Consider the following 18,483-nt stretch of genomic DNA (forward strand, 5'->3'; position numbering starts at 1 on the left):
ACTCTGAGCTGTCAGCACAGAGCCCGACGACATGGGGCTTCATGAACTACGAAATCATGACCTGAGCCTAAGTCAGAGGCTTAACTGACTGAGCCGCTCAGGCACCCCTCATCTTTTATTTTTTTAAGTTACTTGGCTTTGGCAGGAGTACAAAGAAAGCAATTTGGGGCAAAGTCTAAGGCAAATTTCTCCCTTTTACCTCATTAACCAACACTTTCCAAAATCTGTGTACATTTTAATTTTTAAACAAAAGAATTGAGCGATTATGTTCTCCTTCTAAAAGTATTTTCTAAACACAGACCTCAGTTAAAAGATTTTTCTCTTAGTGCCATCTACTGGTATAATGTTGTAAGTACAGCTTAAGTAAATTGGAATCTGGGTAACATTTTGCTATTGTTTCAATTATTTTACATACATAAATTTTACTAAAAATTAAAGTACTTCAATTTTAAATGCTAATAGTAGGTTCTCTAATTTAAAATACAATTATGTAAGAAAAACTAGAAGTTGACTAGTAACAGACTGTCTTGGGTGCTCTTTCGTATTTGTATATTCCTGGTATGTCTACAGTACTTCAAGAAGAATAAATAATAAAGCTTTGATGACATTATATTAAAAATAAATTTTCTATAGTACTGTGAACTCTTTTAAAAGAATGTGAGCCATTAACTAATTTGTTTATTCATGCAAAAAATTATTTATCATGAACTCAATATGTGCCAGGCACTCTGCCTGTGGATACAAAACACTCATAATCCCTACCCTACAGGAATTTACAACTTTATTACACCGGAGTGAAATGTTGTTCCTTGTCCATGGGTTTTCAGTCTTTACCTTAGCTATCTATTCATCTCATGTATGGACATTCACATATATGATAGTGAAATGAATGATATATACCTCATTTTGTCTCAATAAACATCTTGTATTTGGAAAAGATTTTTCTTCATGATAATGAAGACTATTCATTCACCCTTCCCCATGTTCCTAAAAGGTATTTGGTACTTATAAGCCCAGACATTTTACAGCCAGGAGCTTAGAACTAATAAGTATTTAATATACGGCAGGAATAGTGAGGGGAATTGACCTGTAAAATGGAAATTATATTCCATTAGTTATCTTTCATTCTCATTAAAGTACTAGAAAATATGGAAAAGCCAGTGCTGAATACGCTATGTACTTAGAACATTCTTTCTCATTTAAGAAAATGTACTCTTAATATTCATTCCCCTACTGAAACCTTTCTGTCTCCTCCTTACCCTCAGGATCAAGGCTAAACATTTGAGGATAGGATGCAACTCTTTTATGCTTGAGATCTTGCTTACTTCTGTGCTCTATTTCCCATGATACTCCTTATTCTCACCTTGCAATCCATCCAAATTCAACAATTTGTGTTTCTAACAATACACCATGGGTCTTTTTACCCCACTCCACCTAAACTTCTATTTGTCATTCGGACCACCTGGGTGGAATTGCTACCAAAATGGCTATCATTACTCCCACTATGACAGTCCTAAACCTGGATTTATATTTATTCTGGGTTCCCCCCTGGACTCTGCATAAGCTCTCATAATGACACATGTTACTTCTCCTATGTTGTGAAGATTTGGGATCACCTCTAATACACTAAAGACCCCGCACTGGCTTACTTGTCATTTTAAACCAATTGGCTGGCATCACTTGTGACGTATTCTATATACTCAAAAATTATTTGTTATGTGAATGGATGGCATTTGAGACCTGTTCACTTGAGACAATTATTTTGAATTTTATTTACTTCTGGTTTTCAGAGTTCGTTATCTAGCCAAAAAAAATATAACCCACGATCCTGAGAACCACACAGTCTCTTTTCTTCAGCCCAATGAGGCCATCTTCGAGCCTTCACTATCAGCTGGAACAGAGAATGACACTTGGACTGTTCTCAATCTGGCTGTAGCAGTAAGTAGACAAACAACAAAAGTACTGGTTTTGAAATACTCTAGGATCCACTGTAGTGGATCTTATGATTAGAACTCTCATCAGATATTCTTCATTTTGTCATTTTAATAAAAATATGTTCCTATGTCATTATTTTGAATGGATTTAGCATCATTTGGAAAAATGACAAAATCATAACAACTGAATTGGAAGACTACTTTATCATTAAAAAAAAAAATAGGGTTGAATTTTAAATGTCTCCTTGTGACTAGCACTGAGGCAGAGAAATGTAGTCATCTAGGGATTAGATAAATTGTACTTTTTGTCCTGGCAAGATTGAGCAGTAATTTTAAAGATAAGGTTAGATTTGTTTCTATTAAACTTAAGGCTCGTATTAAATCCATCTATGTGTTAAAAATATGATACTAAAATTGATGTCTCAAACAGTGATTTTTTTTTATAGGCTGCACCCCATCTCTACCCAAATACATTTGTTCAAGTGGTACTCAATTCACTTATCAAAAAGTCAAAATCTTCCATGTTTCAAAAAAGAACTGTGAAAGAGCTCTTGTGGGGCTATAAAGATCCGTTCTTGAGTTTGGTTCCATATCCTATTTCCACGACAGTTGGTGTGTTTTTTCCTGTGAGTACCAAATGTGAATGTTGATTTTTTATATCTTAGATAAATATAATGACATTGGCAATTTATAATTTTACAACTTAGTGTGTTCACATGATTTCTGATCTGGGAGTAGATATTCTAATTGTTTATTTTATTATTTTTATTATTTATTTATTTATTTACTTGAGGTTATTCTAATTTTTTAAAGTCTCTATCTCAGATGGCTCTGTAGTTAGAAAATTTTACTCATCTAAATTTAACAATTAAATTTAAAATGAATAAACTGAGATTTAATTAGGTTTCCATTCTTTGATAAATACACAATTGTCTAAAATAGGTTGTAAGCCAATAAGGCTGCGAATAATGTTTTCTGTTTTGATTCCCCTTATCAAAAAATCAAGTTTAATACTGTATTTTTCTTTGTGTTAAATGTATTCATCTTAACATTCCTCCTTCTCCAGAACTCTCACAAATTTGTGTTAATAAAAATTTAAAAGTTAGCCTAAATTGGAACACAGTGAGATTGACAAATCAGCAATGTCCTATTTTAATGCACTTTGTCAAAGATATGGCAGTTTGCAGATGAAAGAAAAAGTGAATTTGGCAATGTACTTATAGTTTAATATTTTGAATTATAAATAGGACAAGCTATTGAATTAGAATTTTGACTGATTTATTTGGCACTATATGTGATATTAGTTATATTCTCCAGTTTATTGTTGTTATTTTACTTTTAGATAGTGTTTAGGATTGAAAGGTTATATGCCACTAAATAGGAATGTAGAAAGCTTTAAAGGATCAGAGATTCAGTTACTATGTTTTGACTCAAAAACTCTTAACATCTTTCCTTGGCTGATTGCATTTTTAATTTTGTAGGCCTAAGTTTTATATCCACTTGTTAAAGATCATAACATTTAGAAAGAAAACAAAAAATATCATAACATTTAGAAAATCTCTAGAAGTCTTCCCTTGTTCTCAAAGTTTTTTCTTAATATCCCCTTACCTCAATATAATAGGAGTAGTGATCAAAATTGCCTTACTGGCTTAGTTATGACCAGAGTTTGGATCATGGCAACTTCTGGTATTGGTCTTTCTTCCTTTGTCTCAACCCCTAGCACAAATTTGAGGTGCCATTTATAGCCTATGTTTTTAAAGTGTTAAAGACCAATAATTTTAAAACTTGATTGCATATATATTTCAGGCCACATAAAATAATTATTAATTATCGATAACTGGTATTTGAAAAATATGAACATGAGTTACATACTTTATAACTTGGAAACTATGACTTGTCCTAGAAGTAATTTCTTCTTGTACATATCTTTTCAGTACAACAACACTGCAGATGGAGTTTATACAGTTTTCAGTGGGAAAGACAACATAAACCAAGTTGCCATAATTGACACTTACAAAGGTAAAAAGTAAGTATCCAGGTAAAGTGTGTGAACTCCAAAGCAGGAGGGGTATTTATTTAACAACTGCTAAGGCACAGGCACTAACTATGGTCCAGATCTGCCTATATCTCAGCCCTGGAACTTCGTGTTCTTTGAGGTGTTAACCCTCTAGTTGTGACAACTGGTCACTAGTGCATAGTTGCTAAATATCAGCCTCACTATAGAATTAGCTTTACCTTTGTACACAGGTTCTCTTACATAAAGAAATCCAAAGTGAATTCCATCTCTGTTGCATGGCCACCATCACAGTACACTCATACGGCCACAAATGAAAGGAAGAAAAGCATTACATCAGCTGATCAACTAGCAGATAGAAAAACATAGTTTTCTGGGTGTGTTTAACTTGTTGTATTGAGCCTATCAAATAAAAATTGTTCATTCCACAGCATGACTTCATGTGTCTCTATAAAGTTGAAAACTTAATGAATCCATGCAGATGTTGTCATGGCGTTTTCCTTCAAAATTTCTTAATTTGCTATATTGATAAATCAGCATTTTATACCTTTATCAGTGCAAAAGTGGAATTAGTACTGCAAATATAGTTCTAAAGTTGCCATATTAAACTTGAAAATAAAGACCAGGCCTCCTCTGAAGTAGTAATAGAATGATTACTATTCTATCTTGTTACTACTGGATTACTACTATGCTACTATTCTGAATGAATAGTAGATAGTCATGATTTGCTTTTTTCCTTAGCTCCTGCTTAATCATCTAGAGTACACATAACTTATCATGTAAATTTATCATGTAACAAAGGAAGAATCTCAATAAATGTCAGGGAAGAAAGTCATCTTCTCTTTTAATCAAGGTTAATAAATATGCTTTGGATCAGTTATTTCCTGGAAAGAATACAGTAATCAAAATTCAGAGAGATTAAAGGTTTTTATTAATTAATACAAGTAACCACTGCCTCACACTGAGTCCTTATCTAAAAATTGCATACAACCATTAAATATTCACTTAGGTAGTAGTTTTTCTTCTATAGATTCCATACTAACATCTTTTTATAGAAAAGTATAGTGGAGGAAAACTCACACTCCTAAATGCTTATTGCAATGAAATCACATCACTGTATATTGAGAAACACAAGCATTTTTGCCTTTTCAATATTACAGAGATATTTTGAGGAGAGTTACTAAGTGCTTCTAATTGGAGTAAGAATTCCACCTCAGTTTAAGATTTGATAAGCTTAATGTAACTGATCATGGCAAGACTGAGCATGGTTAACAGTTTATTCCGTTTAAAAAAAAGTAACATTAATAAAATAAAAATAAATAAACAGTGAGACTAATTAGAAAAAAAAATTTTTTTAATAAAAAAGAAGCAACAACTTCCCTTGACATCTCGCTAGATGATACATTATCAGTGGGGAAAAACCTGGTTTTGCATCACCAAAAAGTGGCTGAGGATACAGAGAAATTTTTACTACTATTTTTATTGCTTCCAGTTATATATACATATATCTTACTTAGACATCAGTATATAAATTAATAAACTCTGTCCTTTATTTTTTTAATGTTTTTATTTATTTTTGAGACAAAGAGAAACAGCATGAGCAGGGGAAGGGCAGAGAGAGAGGAAGACTCAGAATCCGAAGCAGGTTCCAGGCTCTGAGCTGTCAGCACAGAGGCTGACACAAGGCTCGAACTCACAGACTGTGAGATCATGACCTGAGCTGAAGTCAGACGCTTAACCAACTGAGCCACCCCAGTGCCCCAACTCTGTCCTACTTTAATGCAAGCTTATGCAAGAGTTAAAAGGGAGAAAAGTATAAATTGATGATCTATATGTTTCCATCTCTTTCTTCGACATCAGCTTTTCTTTCTTCCCTACACCCCTCTTCTCCCCTCATACTCCCTCCCTCAAATATGAAGAAAACCACTTCATATTTACCTATATATTTTGAAAACTCAACATATTACCAAATAGTTCATTTCTCCAAATGGAAAAAAAAAATTCTCTGCTATGTAGAGATATAAATTTCTGAGGTATTTCTCCTTTTTCTTTTTTCAGAACTGCTTTCTATTCTAAGTTGTGTTAACATTTGGCACTTTTTATTTTATAATCTGGCACTTAATGGTATTGGGCACTTAATTTATCTCAACAAGATGAAACCTTCAAACAAAACATAAACCACAGGACTTAGAACATTGCTTAAACTTAGCATTTGTCACACATCTAATCTTTATTTTAGCAATATTGAATCATAATAGACTAAGTAATATGAGAAAGGTACTCTAGAAAAAAGAATGTTTATTCATTTCCTTTCTTTTTATTCCAAAGGAATCTCTCCTACTGGCCAAGTTATTGTGACATGATTAATGGTACAGGTAAGGGCATTTGTTTTGTGGTAATAATCACCATGAACCCACCTCCCTCTCTCCCACAAATTCCACCACTGTACTTACAATGTTCTGAGTGTTAAGGGTATGCGTTTACCTATCTTTATATCCCAAGGACATAATTGAGAGTGTCTATTGTTACACAGGCTTAGTAAATGTCTGCCTAATGTGATGGGATTTCTGAAGATTAATCCTTGAGGATTAGCCTTTACTGCATTACTAGGGAAACATTTGATTAGTAAAACCTTGACTACTTGAACTATCTTCATGGCAACAGAAGTAAAAGAGTAAAAAGAAAAACTTAGAAAAGTAGTTAATATTCACATGTTTTATAAATACTGTACAGAAAATGATTTAAAATTGAAACATTTTAAAAATGAAGATAATTACAAAAGGTAAAATTTACTTTCAAGTGAGATTTCAAGCAGAAGTAGAAACTGTGAAGTTGCAAGCAGCCCTGTATTTCCGAATAAGGTGATCAGAATGAAAGAAAAAGAAAAAGAAAAACAAAAACTTGACAGGTTTCATGCCCACTAACCATGAAAAATGTGTGCAAAAATGAATATTCTGAACTAGAAGTGGGGAGAAAAGAAAGTAGAAGGAACTTAGATTTGCAGCATGGTTAGATTTGGCTTCTTCTTCTCCATGAAGAAAAGCAAAGTACACATAGACATATTAGTTTAAGAACTAAGGTTTTAAAAAGCAAATGGGGATCAATACCATGAGGTAATTAAAACCTGAGATAAGGTGAGCTCTCAGCAATGCAGAAGCAAAGACAGAGAAGCATGATGTTTACAAAGCTGGTGAGGCAGTACCCTGTAGGAAAACAATATATTAAAGATGAAGAAAGTTAAATACGAAGTTATGTAAAGGGTGGGGAATAAGAACAAAACACAGGGTATTTACTTTCCCAAAGGTATTGTTGAGCTTTACATGCCTATTTAATTTTGTTACCACTGTCTTCTAGAAAACAACAGCAAAAACACAGTTGAGTTTGCTTTGTAGCAAGTTTCAAGAAATCCCTAAACAAAGCATTTCTGCAAATAAATTGTCAAGTGTCCTAATACTACTAACTCCAATAATTACATAAGTGTAGTATTTCAGACTTTAAATACAGAGAAACAGATTGTACTGCTCCTTAATAGTAATGGATTCTTAATGGTAATGAAAAGAAAAAAACAAAAAAAGCTATTAAACAATTCTGTCCAAAGCTAAAAAGTTTTAAAAGGGGAGGCAAAGGATTCATTAATCACAAAAATATAAGTACATGAGCATCAGGCATAAAGTTAAAAGTATCTAAGAGGAAAAAAAGAAGGAAAACAAATGAGGATCAGAGGGAGATTGGACAGAGCAGAGGACTCAGATGTGATCACTGGGAGAGAGATTCTTGGTTGATGGCCTCAGGGAAAAGCAACCAACAAAACTGAAAAAGTCATAGTATAGAAGTGTCCCCTCCACCTTCAGTGAGTAAGAGACAGAACATGAAAATATTGATACACATCTGAATGTTTAAAAAAAAAGTCTGCAATCTTGTACTTATTTCCATGGTACTTGTTAGAAATAATTATGGCATAATCTTCAATGATATTTCAGTAATAATTCTTACAGCTTTTTAATGTATTCTTTTCCTTCAATGGTTAAAGTGTTGGAAAGGCAAGTTGGAGATGATGTCCACTGAGTCACCTATCTGGGGAGTTTAAACTAAACTCTAATATCCAATGCTCTCAATACCACAATCAAATTCACTGTGATATTCTGTTTCATTGATCACAAGAGTATAAGTGAAATGTAATAAGATCACAAGGTTGAAGCGTAATTGAAGGATGGGCACTGTTTACAACAAACACATTCAGTTCTGTGGCTCATTTTAGTGATACTTATTTGAGAAGCTAATAGAGGAGTTATCGAGTGATTTCTTCATATATCCATTGTGTTCCATGGATCATAACCATAGTAGAAATTCAATAAATACAACAAAATCCTTTTTGTAAGGTGATGGATATATTTCAAAGCAGTTAGAGGAAATTCTAGTTAATGAGAGAATTTTAATAAATTTTTAAAATATTACTCAACCCTTAGGATAGACGAATGAATCCCTATAAAATGTAAGAAAAACATAACTCTAACTGAAGTCCTAAGTGAATTTCATAGAAATAAAAGTGCCACTCTCCTTAAAGGGTGGGGAGATTTCAAAAACAAACACAATCACAATTTTAACAACATGTGATTTTGCTATTATTTTTGTAAATATTTATTTTTAAGGTGTGGGGAAATTTAACATGAAACTAAATACCAATGAATATATATAGTATACAGACTTACTGAATATGGTAGCTGCTAGCCCTGTGTTGCTATTAAGGAATTGAAATGCACTATAAATATAAAATACACATGGGATTTTGCTAATTTTTAGATCGATTACATGTTGAAATGATGGCATTTGAGGTACATTGGGTTAAAAAAATATATACCTGTTTTGTTTTGTTTTTTTCCTAAAAGAAATTGGCTACTAAAGAATTTTAAAAGTACATCTACAGTTTGCATTATATTTCTATTGACCATACTGGAATAGAGATTTCTAGATTTTTCTAGGATACACATTACATCTAATCCCTTGCCACTGGCTTGATTTTTGAACAGACGCAGCCTCATTTCCACCTTTTGTTGAGAAGACACGAGTGTTACGTTTCTTTTCTTCTGACATTTGCAGGTAAGACCAAGACGCCCAATGTATTTCTGTAACTTAGAATTTTTTTTCCTCAAGTGACAAAGCACAGACCAAGAAGCTTATACTTAATAATTATGTTTTCTGAGAAGACTAAAATACACATAGGGAAATTTTTCTTGATTTATTCAGGATAAATACAATATGGAATTGATAATGTGCTTATTAACTTTTCTAAAAATTGAGGGCTGCAGGAGGATATTTTACATAATGCAAATTATTTTATTCTCATTTTTAAGCGTGAACTATTTTTTTAAAAAAAACTAAACTAGTAGTATATTCAATAGCAATTATGTCTAGAAGGTCATCCCCATCTTTCTAATGTTGTCCAGAGAAGATGATGCCATTGTCACAGAACTATGTTAATGTCACATTAACAACCTCTTTTAAAAACGGTGGAACCCAGTAGATATCACATAAGCATTGGAACCCACGCCAGTTCACTCTTAGCCCTTTTCCTAAAGATCATATGTTTATGGGCAAACATTTAAAATATCTCAGTATTTTCCTTATCTGTAAAATTGAAGAGAGCAGTGTTTCTTCATATAGGGTTATGTGGGGATTAGAAGAAATAGGTATAGAGCCCCCGCACATTGCCTAGGTGTTGGTGAATACTAAGTAAACGATGGAGGCACTCAGTAAATAATGAGATGTATATCAAGAACTCACATGCAAGTACCTCAGTGAGTATGTGGTCTTTCTCTCCAGGATTAAGTTTTGAAAGAAAGAAATTTTAATTGTATTTCCTGTAACCTGGGCACAAATAAAGGATTTGAGGGAAGTCATATAAATATTTAATCTACAGAGGAAATTAACTATGAGAAACGTCTTCAGTGTAAATAATCCATGGTAATACATAAGCAAAAATTGCTCTTGGAAGCTTTTGAGAACAAAGAATAGTTCACGCTCAGGTATTGTGTCCTGGTATGCCTTAAAATTTCACAAGAAAGTTTTTTTCATGTGAATTAAATGAGGATTTAAAATTCTAACAAAAGGGGCGCCTGGGTGGCGCAGTCGGTTAAGCGTCCGACTTCAGCCAGGTCACGATCTCGCGGTCCGTGAGTTCGAGCCCCGCGTCGGGCTCTGGGCTGATGGCCCAGAGCCTGGAGCCTGTTTCCGATTCTGTGTCTCCCTCTCTCTGCCCCTCCCCCGTTCATGCTCTGTCTGTCTCTCTCTGTCCCAAAAATAAATAAAATAAAAAAAAAATAAATAAATAAAATAAAATTCTAACAAAAGTATCCAATCTTTCTTTTAATTTTTTTTAACATTTATCTATTTTTGAGAGACTGAGAGAGAGCACGAGCAGAGGAGGGACATAGAGAGAGAGAGAGAGAGAGAGAGAGAGAGAGAGAGACACAGAATATGAAGCAGACTCCAGGGTTGGAGCTGTCAGCACAGAGCCTGATGTGGGGCTCAAACTCACGAACTGCGAGATCATGACCTGAGCCATAGGTCATTTGCTGACCTGAGCCATAGGTCAATTGCTTAACTGACTGAGCCAACCAGGCGCCCCAAGTATCTAATCTTTCTTATTTAAAGCAAGAATATAATCTAAAAATAAGAGGAAAAAATAATCTCTAGAATGTAGTTTAGGTTCCTGGAATAAAGCTCTTTTTTCTCTGTGTTTAGGTCAATCTATGCTGTGTTTGCAGCTGAAATTAACCTGAAAGGAATCCCTGTCTATAGATTTGTTCTTCCATCCATGGCCTTTGCATCTCCACTTCAAAATCCAGATAACCATTGTTTCTGCACAGAAACCGTTATCTCCAATAATTGTACATCATATGGTGTATTAGACATTGGCAGATGCAAAGAAGGTAAGTGTTCTCAGTGTCACAGTCCATGATATAATCTGAAGCCTTGATGAGTGAGCATCATCAGGGAAATACAAATCAAAACCATGAGATACCACTTCACACTCATCAGAATGACTAAATTAGCAACACAGGAAACAGATGTCGGTGAGGATGCAGAGAAAGGGAAACCCTCTTACACTGTTGGTGGGAACACAAACTGGTGCAGCCACTCTGGAAAACATTCTGGAGGTTCTTCAAAAAGTTAAAAATAGGGGCGCCTTGGGTGACCCAGTTGGTTAAGCATCCAACTTTGACTCAGATTATGATCTCATGGTTCGTGAGTTTTGAGCCCCGCATCGGGCTCTGTGCTGACAGCCTAGAGCCTGGAGCCTGCTTCGAATTCTGTGTCTCCCCCTCTCTCTGCCCCTCCCCTGCTCATGCATGCTCTCCTCTCTCACTCTCTCTCTCTCTCTCTCTCTCTCTCTCTCTCTATCAAAAATAAACAAACATTAAAAAACTTTTTTTAAAAAAGTTAAAAATAGAACTACCCCATTGCCCAGCAATTGCACTACTAGGTATTTACCCAAAGGATATAAAAATACAAATTTGAAGGGGCACATGCACCCCAGTGTGTATAGCATCATTATCAACAATAGTCAAACTATGCAAAGAGCCCAAATATCCATCGACTGATGAATGGATAAAGATATATCATATACCACAACTTCTTTATCCATTCATCATTAGATGGACATTTACACACACACATATATGCATACACGCACACACATATATACAATGGAATATTAGTTGGCCTTCAGAAAGAGTAAAATCTTGCCATTTGCAGTGCTATGGATGGAGCTAGAGGGTATTGTGCAGAGCAAAATAAGTTCATCAGGGAAAGACAAATACCATATCATTCCACTCATATATGGAATTTAAGACACAAAACATATGAACATATGGGAAGGGACAAGAAAAGAAAGGGAGGCAAACCAAAAAGACTCTTATGTACAGAGAATAAACTGAGGGTTGCTGGAGGGGAAGTGGATGGCAGATGGGTTAAATAGGTGATGGGTATTAAGGAGGGCACTTTGATGAGCACTGGATGTTACATGTAAGTGATGAATCACTAAATTCTACTCCTGAAACCAGTTTTACACTATATGTTAAATAAATAGAATTTTAATAAACACTGAAAAAAATACACAAAATAAAATGCAACCTTGAGGCACCTGGGTGGCTCAGTCAGTTAAGTACCTGACTCTTGATTTCGGCTAAGGTCATGATCTTGAGGTTTGTGAGATCGATCTCCTCGTGGGGCTATGTGCTGACAAAGTCTGCTTAGGATTCTCTGTCTCCCTCTCTGTCTGTGCCCCTTCACCACTTGCTTGTGCACACACTCTCTCTCAAAATAAATAAATAAACATTTTTTAAAAAATGCAACTTTTACCCAAGATCCCTTTCAACCAAAATTTAAAATTAAAGCGAGAAAGCAAGAAGACAGTTAAGGAAGCGTGGTAATAGAATAATTTTGCCTTGATTTTTGTTTTGTTTTTGAGGTCCCAGTTGTGTTCCAGTGTTGTGAAACTTAGTTATTATTAGGTAAAACCATACTGATATTTCCCTGCTACTTTGGACAATGTCTATTTAGGTCCTTAGCCCATTTTTTGTTATCTGGTGTTTTTTTTTTTTTTTTTTTGAGTTCTATGAATTCATTATATGTTTTTTATATCAACTACTTACTGAATATGTGGCTTGTATCCATTCCACAGTTACACTTTTCATTTTGTTGGTTTCCTGGGCTCCTTTCAAATAGATGGTAAAACAAGAATAATTCCTAGAGTACTTTGAACATCCCAACTTGTCCATCTGCCATATTTCTAGATTTTTCTTCCCTAGAAATTGGTAAATAAAAATATGTTTTCAATATGTCTCTGAAAGAAGAATTGACTTAAAAACAAAACTTGGAATCTTATTTAGCTCACCTTCATATTAGAGTCAATGTGAAGGCAAAAAAGAAGACCTCTTAAATTAATTCTCATTCACAGACTTATTACTGCCTGAAACAAGAACATGATTGAAATTTTATGCTCAGCAGCTCATCTTTACATATTGAAAATTGACATCTAAGGAAGAACAGCAGGCATTAACTTACTGTTTAATAGGATGATGCATAAATTTTTATTTTCTTTTTGTACAATAGTGATCAGGTAATATAATTCTCCCCCACCCTCACTCCCCAATCATTGTTCAAGCCTAGTTATGCATTCTTTTATTTAAAATTTTTATATTTGGGCTGCCTGAGTGGCTCAATTGGTTAAGCATCCGACTTAATTTCAGGTCATGATCTCGTGGTTTCTGAGCTTGAGCCCTGTGTCGGGCCCTGTGCTGACAGCTCAGAGCCGGGAGCCAGCTTCTGATTCTGTGTCTTCCTCTCTCTCTCTCTGCCCCTCTCTCTCTTTCAAAAATGAATAAACATTAAAAAAAGTTTGTTTTATTTTTAAGGAAATATTTTTTGGGTGGTATGCGAAATGAGAAAAATTATTTATCTCCAATATCTCTTAAAATGTTTTCAGGAAAACCTGTGTATATTTCACTTCCTCATTTTCTACATTCAAGTCCTGATATTGCAGAACCCATTGAAGGCTTAAATCCAAATGAAGACGAACATAGCACATACTTAGATGTTGAACCTGTAAGCAAACATATTATTGATCTGATTTCATTAAATTGAAAGAAAAAGTAAATTCTCTCCTTGTTAATTGCAGTTACTGAATCACAATCTTGATATATTACTATTATTTCAGTCAAAATGACATTATTTCTATTGTTGCTTATGAAATGTCAAGGTAATTAAACTTCAGTTTCTCAGCATATGGAAATTTATATGCCTATCTAATGGTTCATAGGTCAGGAATACCAATGATGGGAATGATTCTAATTGGCTTAAAACAATTTGAGATGTATAAAATAATCATCAAATAGTAATTTATAACTGTAAATACTGCTTATATGAAGAGATACTGTGTATTATGAGGAATTAAAAGATATTTTATGGGTATTATGTGAATTCAGGGCAAGATCTATTTCACTTAGGGTCAAGAAAAATCAATAAAAATTCCTGTAACTCAACAGTTTAAAGTTTTAAATGAATTTGATATTTTCCTCTTCAAAAGTCAAATGAAATGTCAAAATTTTAATAGTCATGTGTCACTTTAAATAATGATACAACTAGTATAATTACACTGAGGATACATGGATTTTTACTGAATATATATCTGGCCTTGTGTAGTTTAAGAATCTAATTATATGAGCTCTGTGTTTCCATATTGCTGATTACCAAAATCATGTTAGGTAACTATCACGAATCTAACTAAAGCCTTGACATTTGGTTGGGCAAAGAAATTGTGTATGCAATACCTGCATATACACATGTAATTATAGATAGCTATTTGGTTAAATATCACATATCTAACTAAAGACCTGACATTTTGTTGCACAAAGTTATTATGTGTGCACATACCCGCATACATATATATGCCTGCATATACACATGTAATTATAGATATGTAATAATTTAATATGTCCAATTAATTTCACAAGTTTCAAGTAGTAGCGTCATATTAAATTTTACATAATAATAAAAGTAAGTTTGGATATTGCAACTTTTTGTTTAAAGTTGGTAATTAGTTTGTTCTCTTTTTAGATAACCGGATTCACTTTACGATTTGCAAAACGGCTGCAAATCAACATATTGGTCAAACCAGCAAAGAAAATTGAGTAGGTCTCTTAAGTGAGGTTATCACTGCATGATTTTTGTAGTATTTTCTTTTCATAGACTTAACTCACATTCTTATAAGAAGTGGAAAGAATATAAAATTTCAACTTCTCTTTGCTTAATGTTATTAAATAATTATTAAATGCTTATGATAATTTTTAAAATTTATAATTATGCCTAGTGTTTATAGAAATGATATTTACACATATTTTGATATGTTTTAATTTAAGTATTTGGTGGTATCTCTCATTTTGCTAGCTGTCCAGATACTTCCATGACCATAGTTTCCAGAATTCATATTTTACCTTCCTGGGTAGAATTTGTTGAAAGGGAAAATCTGTGCTTAGAAAAAGTTAATCTAATTATATATCTGTATTAAACAGATTTGTAAGCATGGAAAATGTCTGAGTAACAGCTATATTAACATTCAAATGACTTGTTACAGGGAACAGAAATCAAGGAACTTAACCAAGTTGCAAAAGCAACTAATTTCTGAACATATATTTACACTAGTACTTGTTGAAATTTATGTTGTGTATGTGTAATATATTAGTATATATTTTCATAATTACTTTTAATGTATATTACAGGGCATTAAAGGGTCTTAAGCGGAACTATATTGTGCCTATTCTTTGGCTTAATGAGGTTAGTATTTTTATCAGTAAACAGTAAACTTCATTGGTGTTTCAAAATTAAATATATATGTATAGTTTTTGAAGTTGTATATGTTTTCATTGCCCATATAGATGAATATATATATATTTGAGAAAACCCAATCACATAGTTGTATCAGTTTTCAGTATTTTTCTTTTAGAAAATCAAAGCAATTTCTATTATTTTAGATTATTTTCAAAATGCATCTTTAGGCACTTTTTCTTGGCATAGTGCTTATTTTAAGAAAGAGTCATACATACATGTAACTCCAAATAACTCAAGACTCAGTGAATATTATACTGGTAATAAAAGTCAACCAAACTTATAAAGGCCAGGTTAGAATAGGTGTATGCAGTCTATCCTATTCCCTGATGACATAATTTTAGTGTAAACCATGATATCAATTAGCCCCAGAATTGGGGAATGCAGTACATAAAACTTCAGAGCGATTGAAACTATTGAAACCTTGCCACTTCCCTTGGTTAAAGGGAGCATCTTTTGGAAAGGATGTTATAAGGTCATTCTGAAGATCAGTGAAGCCTAGCATGTTCAATAGTGCTATATAACATGTGCAAAGTGGGGGAAGGATTATATTTCACTCTCTAAGTATTCTACCTTGGCATTTACTGCCGCCTTTGACATGCAAAGTGAATTATCCTAGTTTATCTTAAACATACAGATGACTAACACCTATGCAAGCATTTGGAGGAAAGAGTGATATGCAAGTGGAAGGTTTTAAGTCTTTTGCTTTGCTCATCTATTCAAATCATGTTAATCATTAACTTTATTACAGACTGGTACCATTGGTGATGAGAAGGCAGAAATGTTTAGAAAAAGAGTGACTGGAAAAATCAACCTTCTTGGCCTGGTAGAAATTACCTTACTCAGTGTTGGCGTGGTGATGTTTGTTGCATTTATGATTTCATACTGTGCGTGCAGATCAAAGAAAGTAAAATAAGTAAGTATATACCAAAAATTATTACCTGTATTCATTTTACCAAAGAGGGGTTATAAAATTAGCCTACAAACATTTTTAGATTTGTCTACCCAACTACCATTTTCAATATATCCTCCAAGTTTTGAGATAGCTAATGTAAATTAAAACACAAAGACTGAATGAGTAAATAAGGCCTATGAGCAGATTACTCATTGCATCAAGCAGATTACTACATTGCATCTTAAGTTCTGGGAGGAATGGAATAAAAAAATGAAATTATCACCTTTGAAAGTACGAATATAGCTTTAGTGCAAAATCCTGACTTTTAATTTTTTTAATTTTTTTTTTAATGTTTATTTTTGGGAGAGAAAATGTGATCAGGCATGGGGCAGAGGGAGAGAGAAGACAGAGGATCCCAAGCAGAATCTTTTCTGACAGCAGAGAGCCCCATGCAGGGCTCGAACCCCAAACCTGTGAGATCGTGATCTAAGTCAGAGGCTTAACTGAGTCACCCAGGTGCCCCAGTGACATTTTGTTTCTTGATTATTTCTAGCTAATTATAACAAAAAGTCACAAGTAATTAATACATTATTGTCTAGGGCAGGTTATGGGAGATTGAAATTATTTTTTTTAATATGTATTTATTTAGAGAGAGCCTGAGCATGAGTGGGGGAGAAGCAGAGAGAGGATCTCTGTGTTGACAGCACAGAGTCAGATGCGGGGCTTCATCTCACCAACTGTGAGTTGATGACCTGAGCCTCAATCAAGAGTTGGAGGCTTAACCAACTGAGCCACCCAGGCACCCCGAGATTAAAATCCGTAAGGGATTTTCCCACTGCTTTCTGATTAATAACATTTCTTCTATTTTCCAGGCAGTAAATGAGTTTCAACCTTTATGTACCAGCTACATCAGGGCCATTGTTACTATTGACCTACAAAATGAAGATTAAATATGCTTCATTTTTACAAAACACACCTTCTAGTTGAAGAAATGGTGGCATTATTTTTGCACTAAGCAGCAGCATATTTCTAACTGATTTTAAGATATTATTAAAAATTTATACTTTGAACACAAAACTGGAGCCTTTTAAAATTCTTCATGTTCACAAACTGATTTCAGTTTCTATGGACCTGGCTCAAGCATGAACCAATTGTTTTTATTTGGTACTGATTCACCAACTGGTTCCCTGGTGGCAAATTCAGCACAGTGCACATTCTCAACAAATGTTGGACCCTGAACGCTTGTCTTCTTTATCAAGGGAAAACATCAGCATCCCTATTCGTTGCAATAGACTGACGCCAGGACTGTCAGTACATCACATTTCATGAGCGCCACCAATTGTGAAAGACATTTAAGAATGGAAAGTAAATGATTGGCCTTAAGAGCCATTCATTATATATTACTTAAGTTTCTTTCTCTGTGGAATCCTTTGTACAGCAACAGCAGGCATTGTAACCATTTTCTTACTTTATAGCAAATGGGCTTATATTTTATCACTAATTATGCAAATGGACATTAATTTTAGCACATTTTGGCTCTTCATGTTTAAGAACTTTGTCATCTTCCACATCCTGAAGCTCTTCTAGCAATACGGGGAGATTGTGATCTTTCTGCTCAGTTACATGCAACTTACGCTTGGCAACTTCAGAATCTTGTGCTAGCATTAAGAGATGTAAATGACAATAAAGGAATTATCATACGAAAGATTATCAAGGATTGAATTGTGTTAATAGTTATTTGTTGTAATAGTTCTTATTTCCCTTGTCACCTCGGAAAGACTGGTCTCAAACATTAAAATATGTTCTTCCTTAAATTCCTGTGTTTTTCATGGTTCTTGTGACACAAAGCATTTACCCTAATTTAATATTCCATCTGAATCTCTATTTCCTTCTGGCATATGCTTTCTGAATTCAATCATGACAACTTTCTCCTAGGCTAAATTTTTAAGCGAATAGGAGGAAAAACAAACAAACAAACAAAAAGATATTTTGTTTCATCCTCTGCAGAAGCAGGACTTGAGCTCTAAACTGAAGGATTTTTCCTTTCTATGAGGAGACATACTGGTAAGTAATCCTGCTTTCTTCAGCAAGGGTTCACTTATTGGAGAGAACTAGTCCTCTGAAAAAGTTCCTCACAGAAAGGGAAGATGCACCACATTGTCTTGTGTTTTATACACAGTGGTTTATAGGACAAAGTAGTAGTAACTGGTTTGGATATGAACATTGATTAAAAGTAACTTGTTTCCCTCACATTA

At 34.0% G+C, this 18,483-nt stretch overlaps 1 protein-coding gene across 5 annotated transcripts in view; it reads left to right on the forward strand.

Moving 5' to 3' along the window:
• CD36 (CD36 molecule (CD36 blood group)) overlaps positions 1 to 18,042 on the forward strand; it is a 77,345-nt gene extending 59,303 nt beyond the window's left edge. For all 5 annotated transcript variants that reach the window (XM_078442522.2, XM_078442520.2, XM_078442521.2 and 2 more), the window contains 11 exons: positions 1,791 to 1,938; positions 2,381 to 2,560; positions 3,869 to 3,960; positions 6,277 to 6,323; positions 8,976 to 9,045; positions 10,690 to 10,877; positions 13,436 to 13,554; positions 14,566 to 14,639; positions 15,228 to 15,282; positions 16,085 to 16,249; positions 17,101 to 18,042. In XM_078442522.2, coding sequence (XP_078298648.2) covers positions 1,791 to 1,938; positions 2,381 to 2,560; positions 3,869 to 3,960; positions 6,277 to 6,323; positions 8,976 to 9,045; positions 10,690 to 10,877; positions 13,436 to 13,554; positions 14,566 to 14,639; positions 15,228 to 15,282; positions 16,085 to 16,249 — 1,138 coding nt within the window. In that variant the 3' untranslated portion in view covers positions 17,101 to 18,042. The remainder of the gene's footprint in view (positions 1 to 1,790; positions 1,939 to 2,380; positions 2,561 to 3,868; positions 3,961 to 6,276; positions 6,324 to 8,975; positions 9,046 to 10,689; positions 10,878 to 13,435; positions 13,555 to 14,565; positions 14,640 to 15,227; positions 15,283 to 16,084; positions 16,250 to 17,100) is intronic.
• The last annotated feature ends 441 nt before the right edge of the window (positions 18,043 to 18,483 follow it).

This window comes from Panthera onca, chromosome A2, assembly GCF_046562875.1.
Source record: "Panthera onca isolate mPanOnc1 chromosome A2, mPanOnc1 haplotype 2, whole genome shotgun sequence".
Taxonomy (NCBI): Eukaryota; Metazoa; Chordata; class Mammalia; order Carnivora; family Felidae; genus Panthera; species Panthera onca.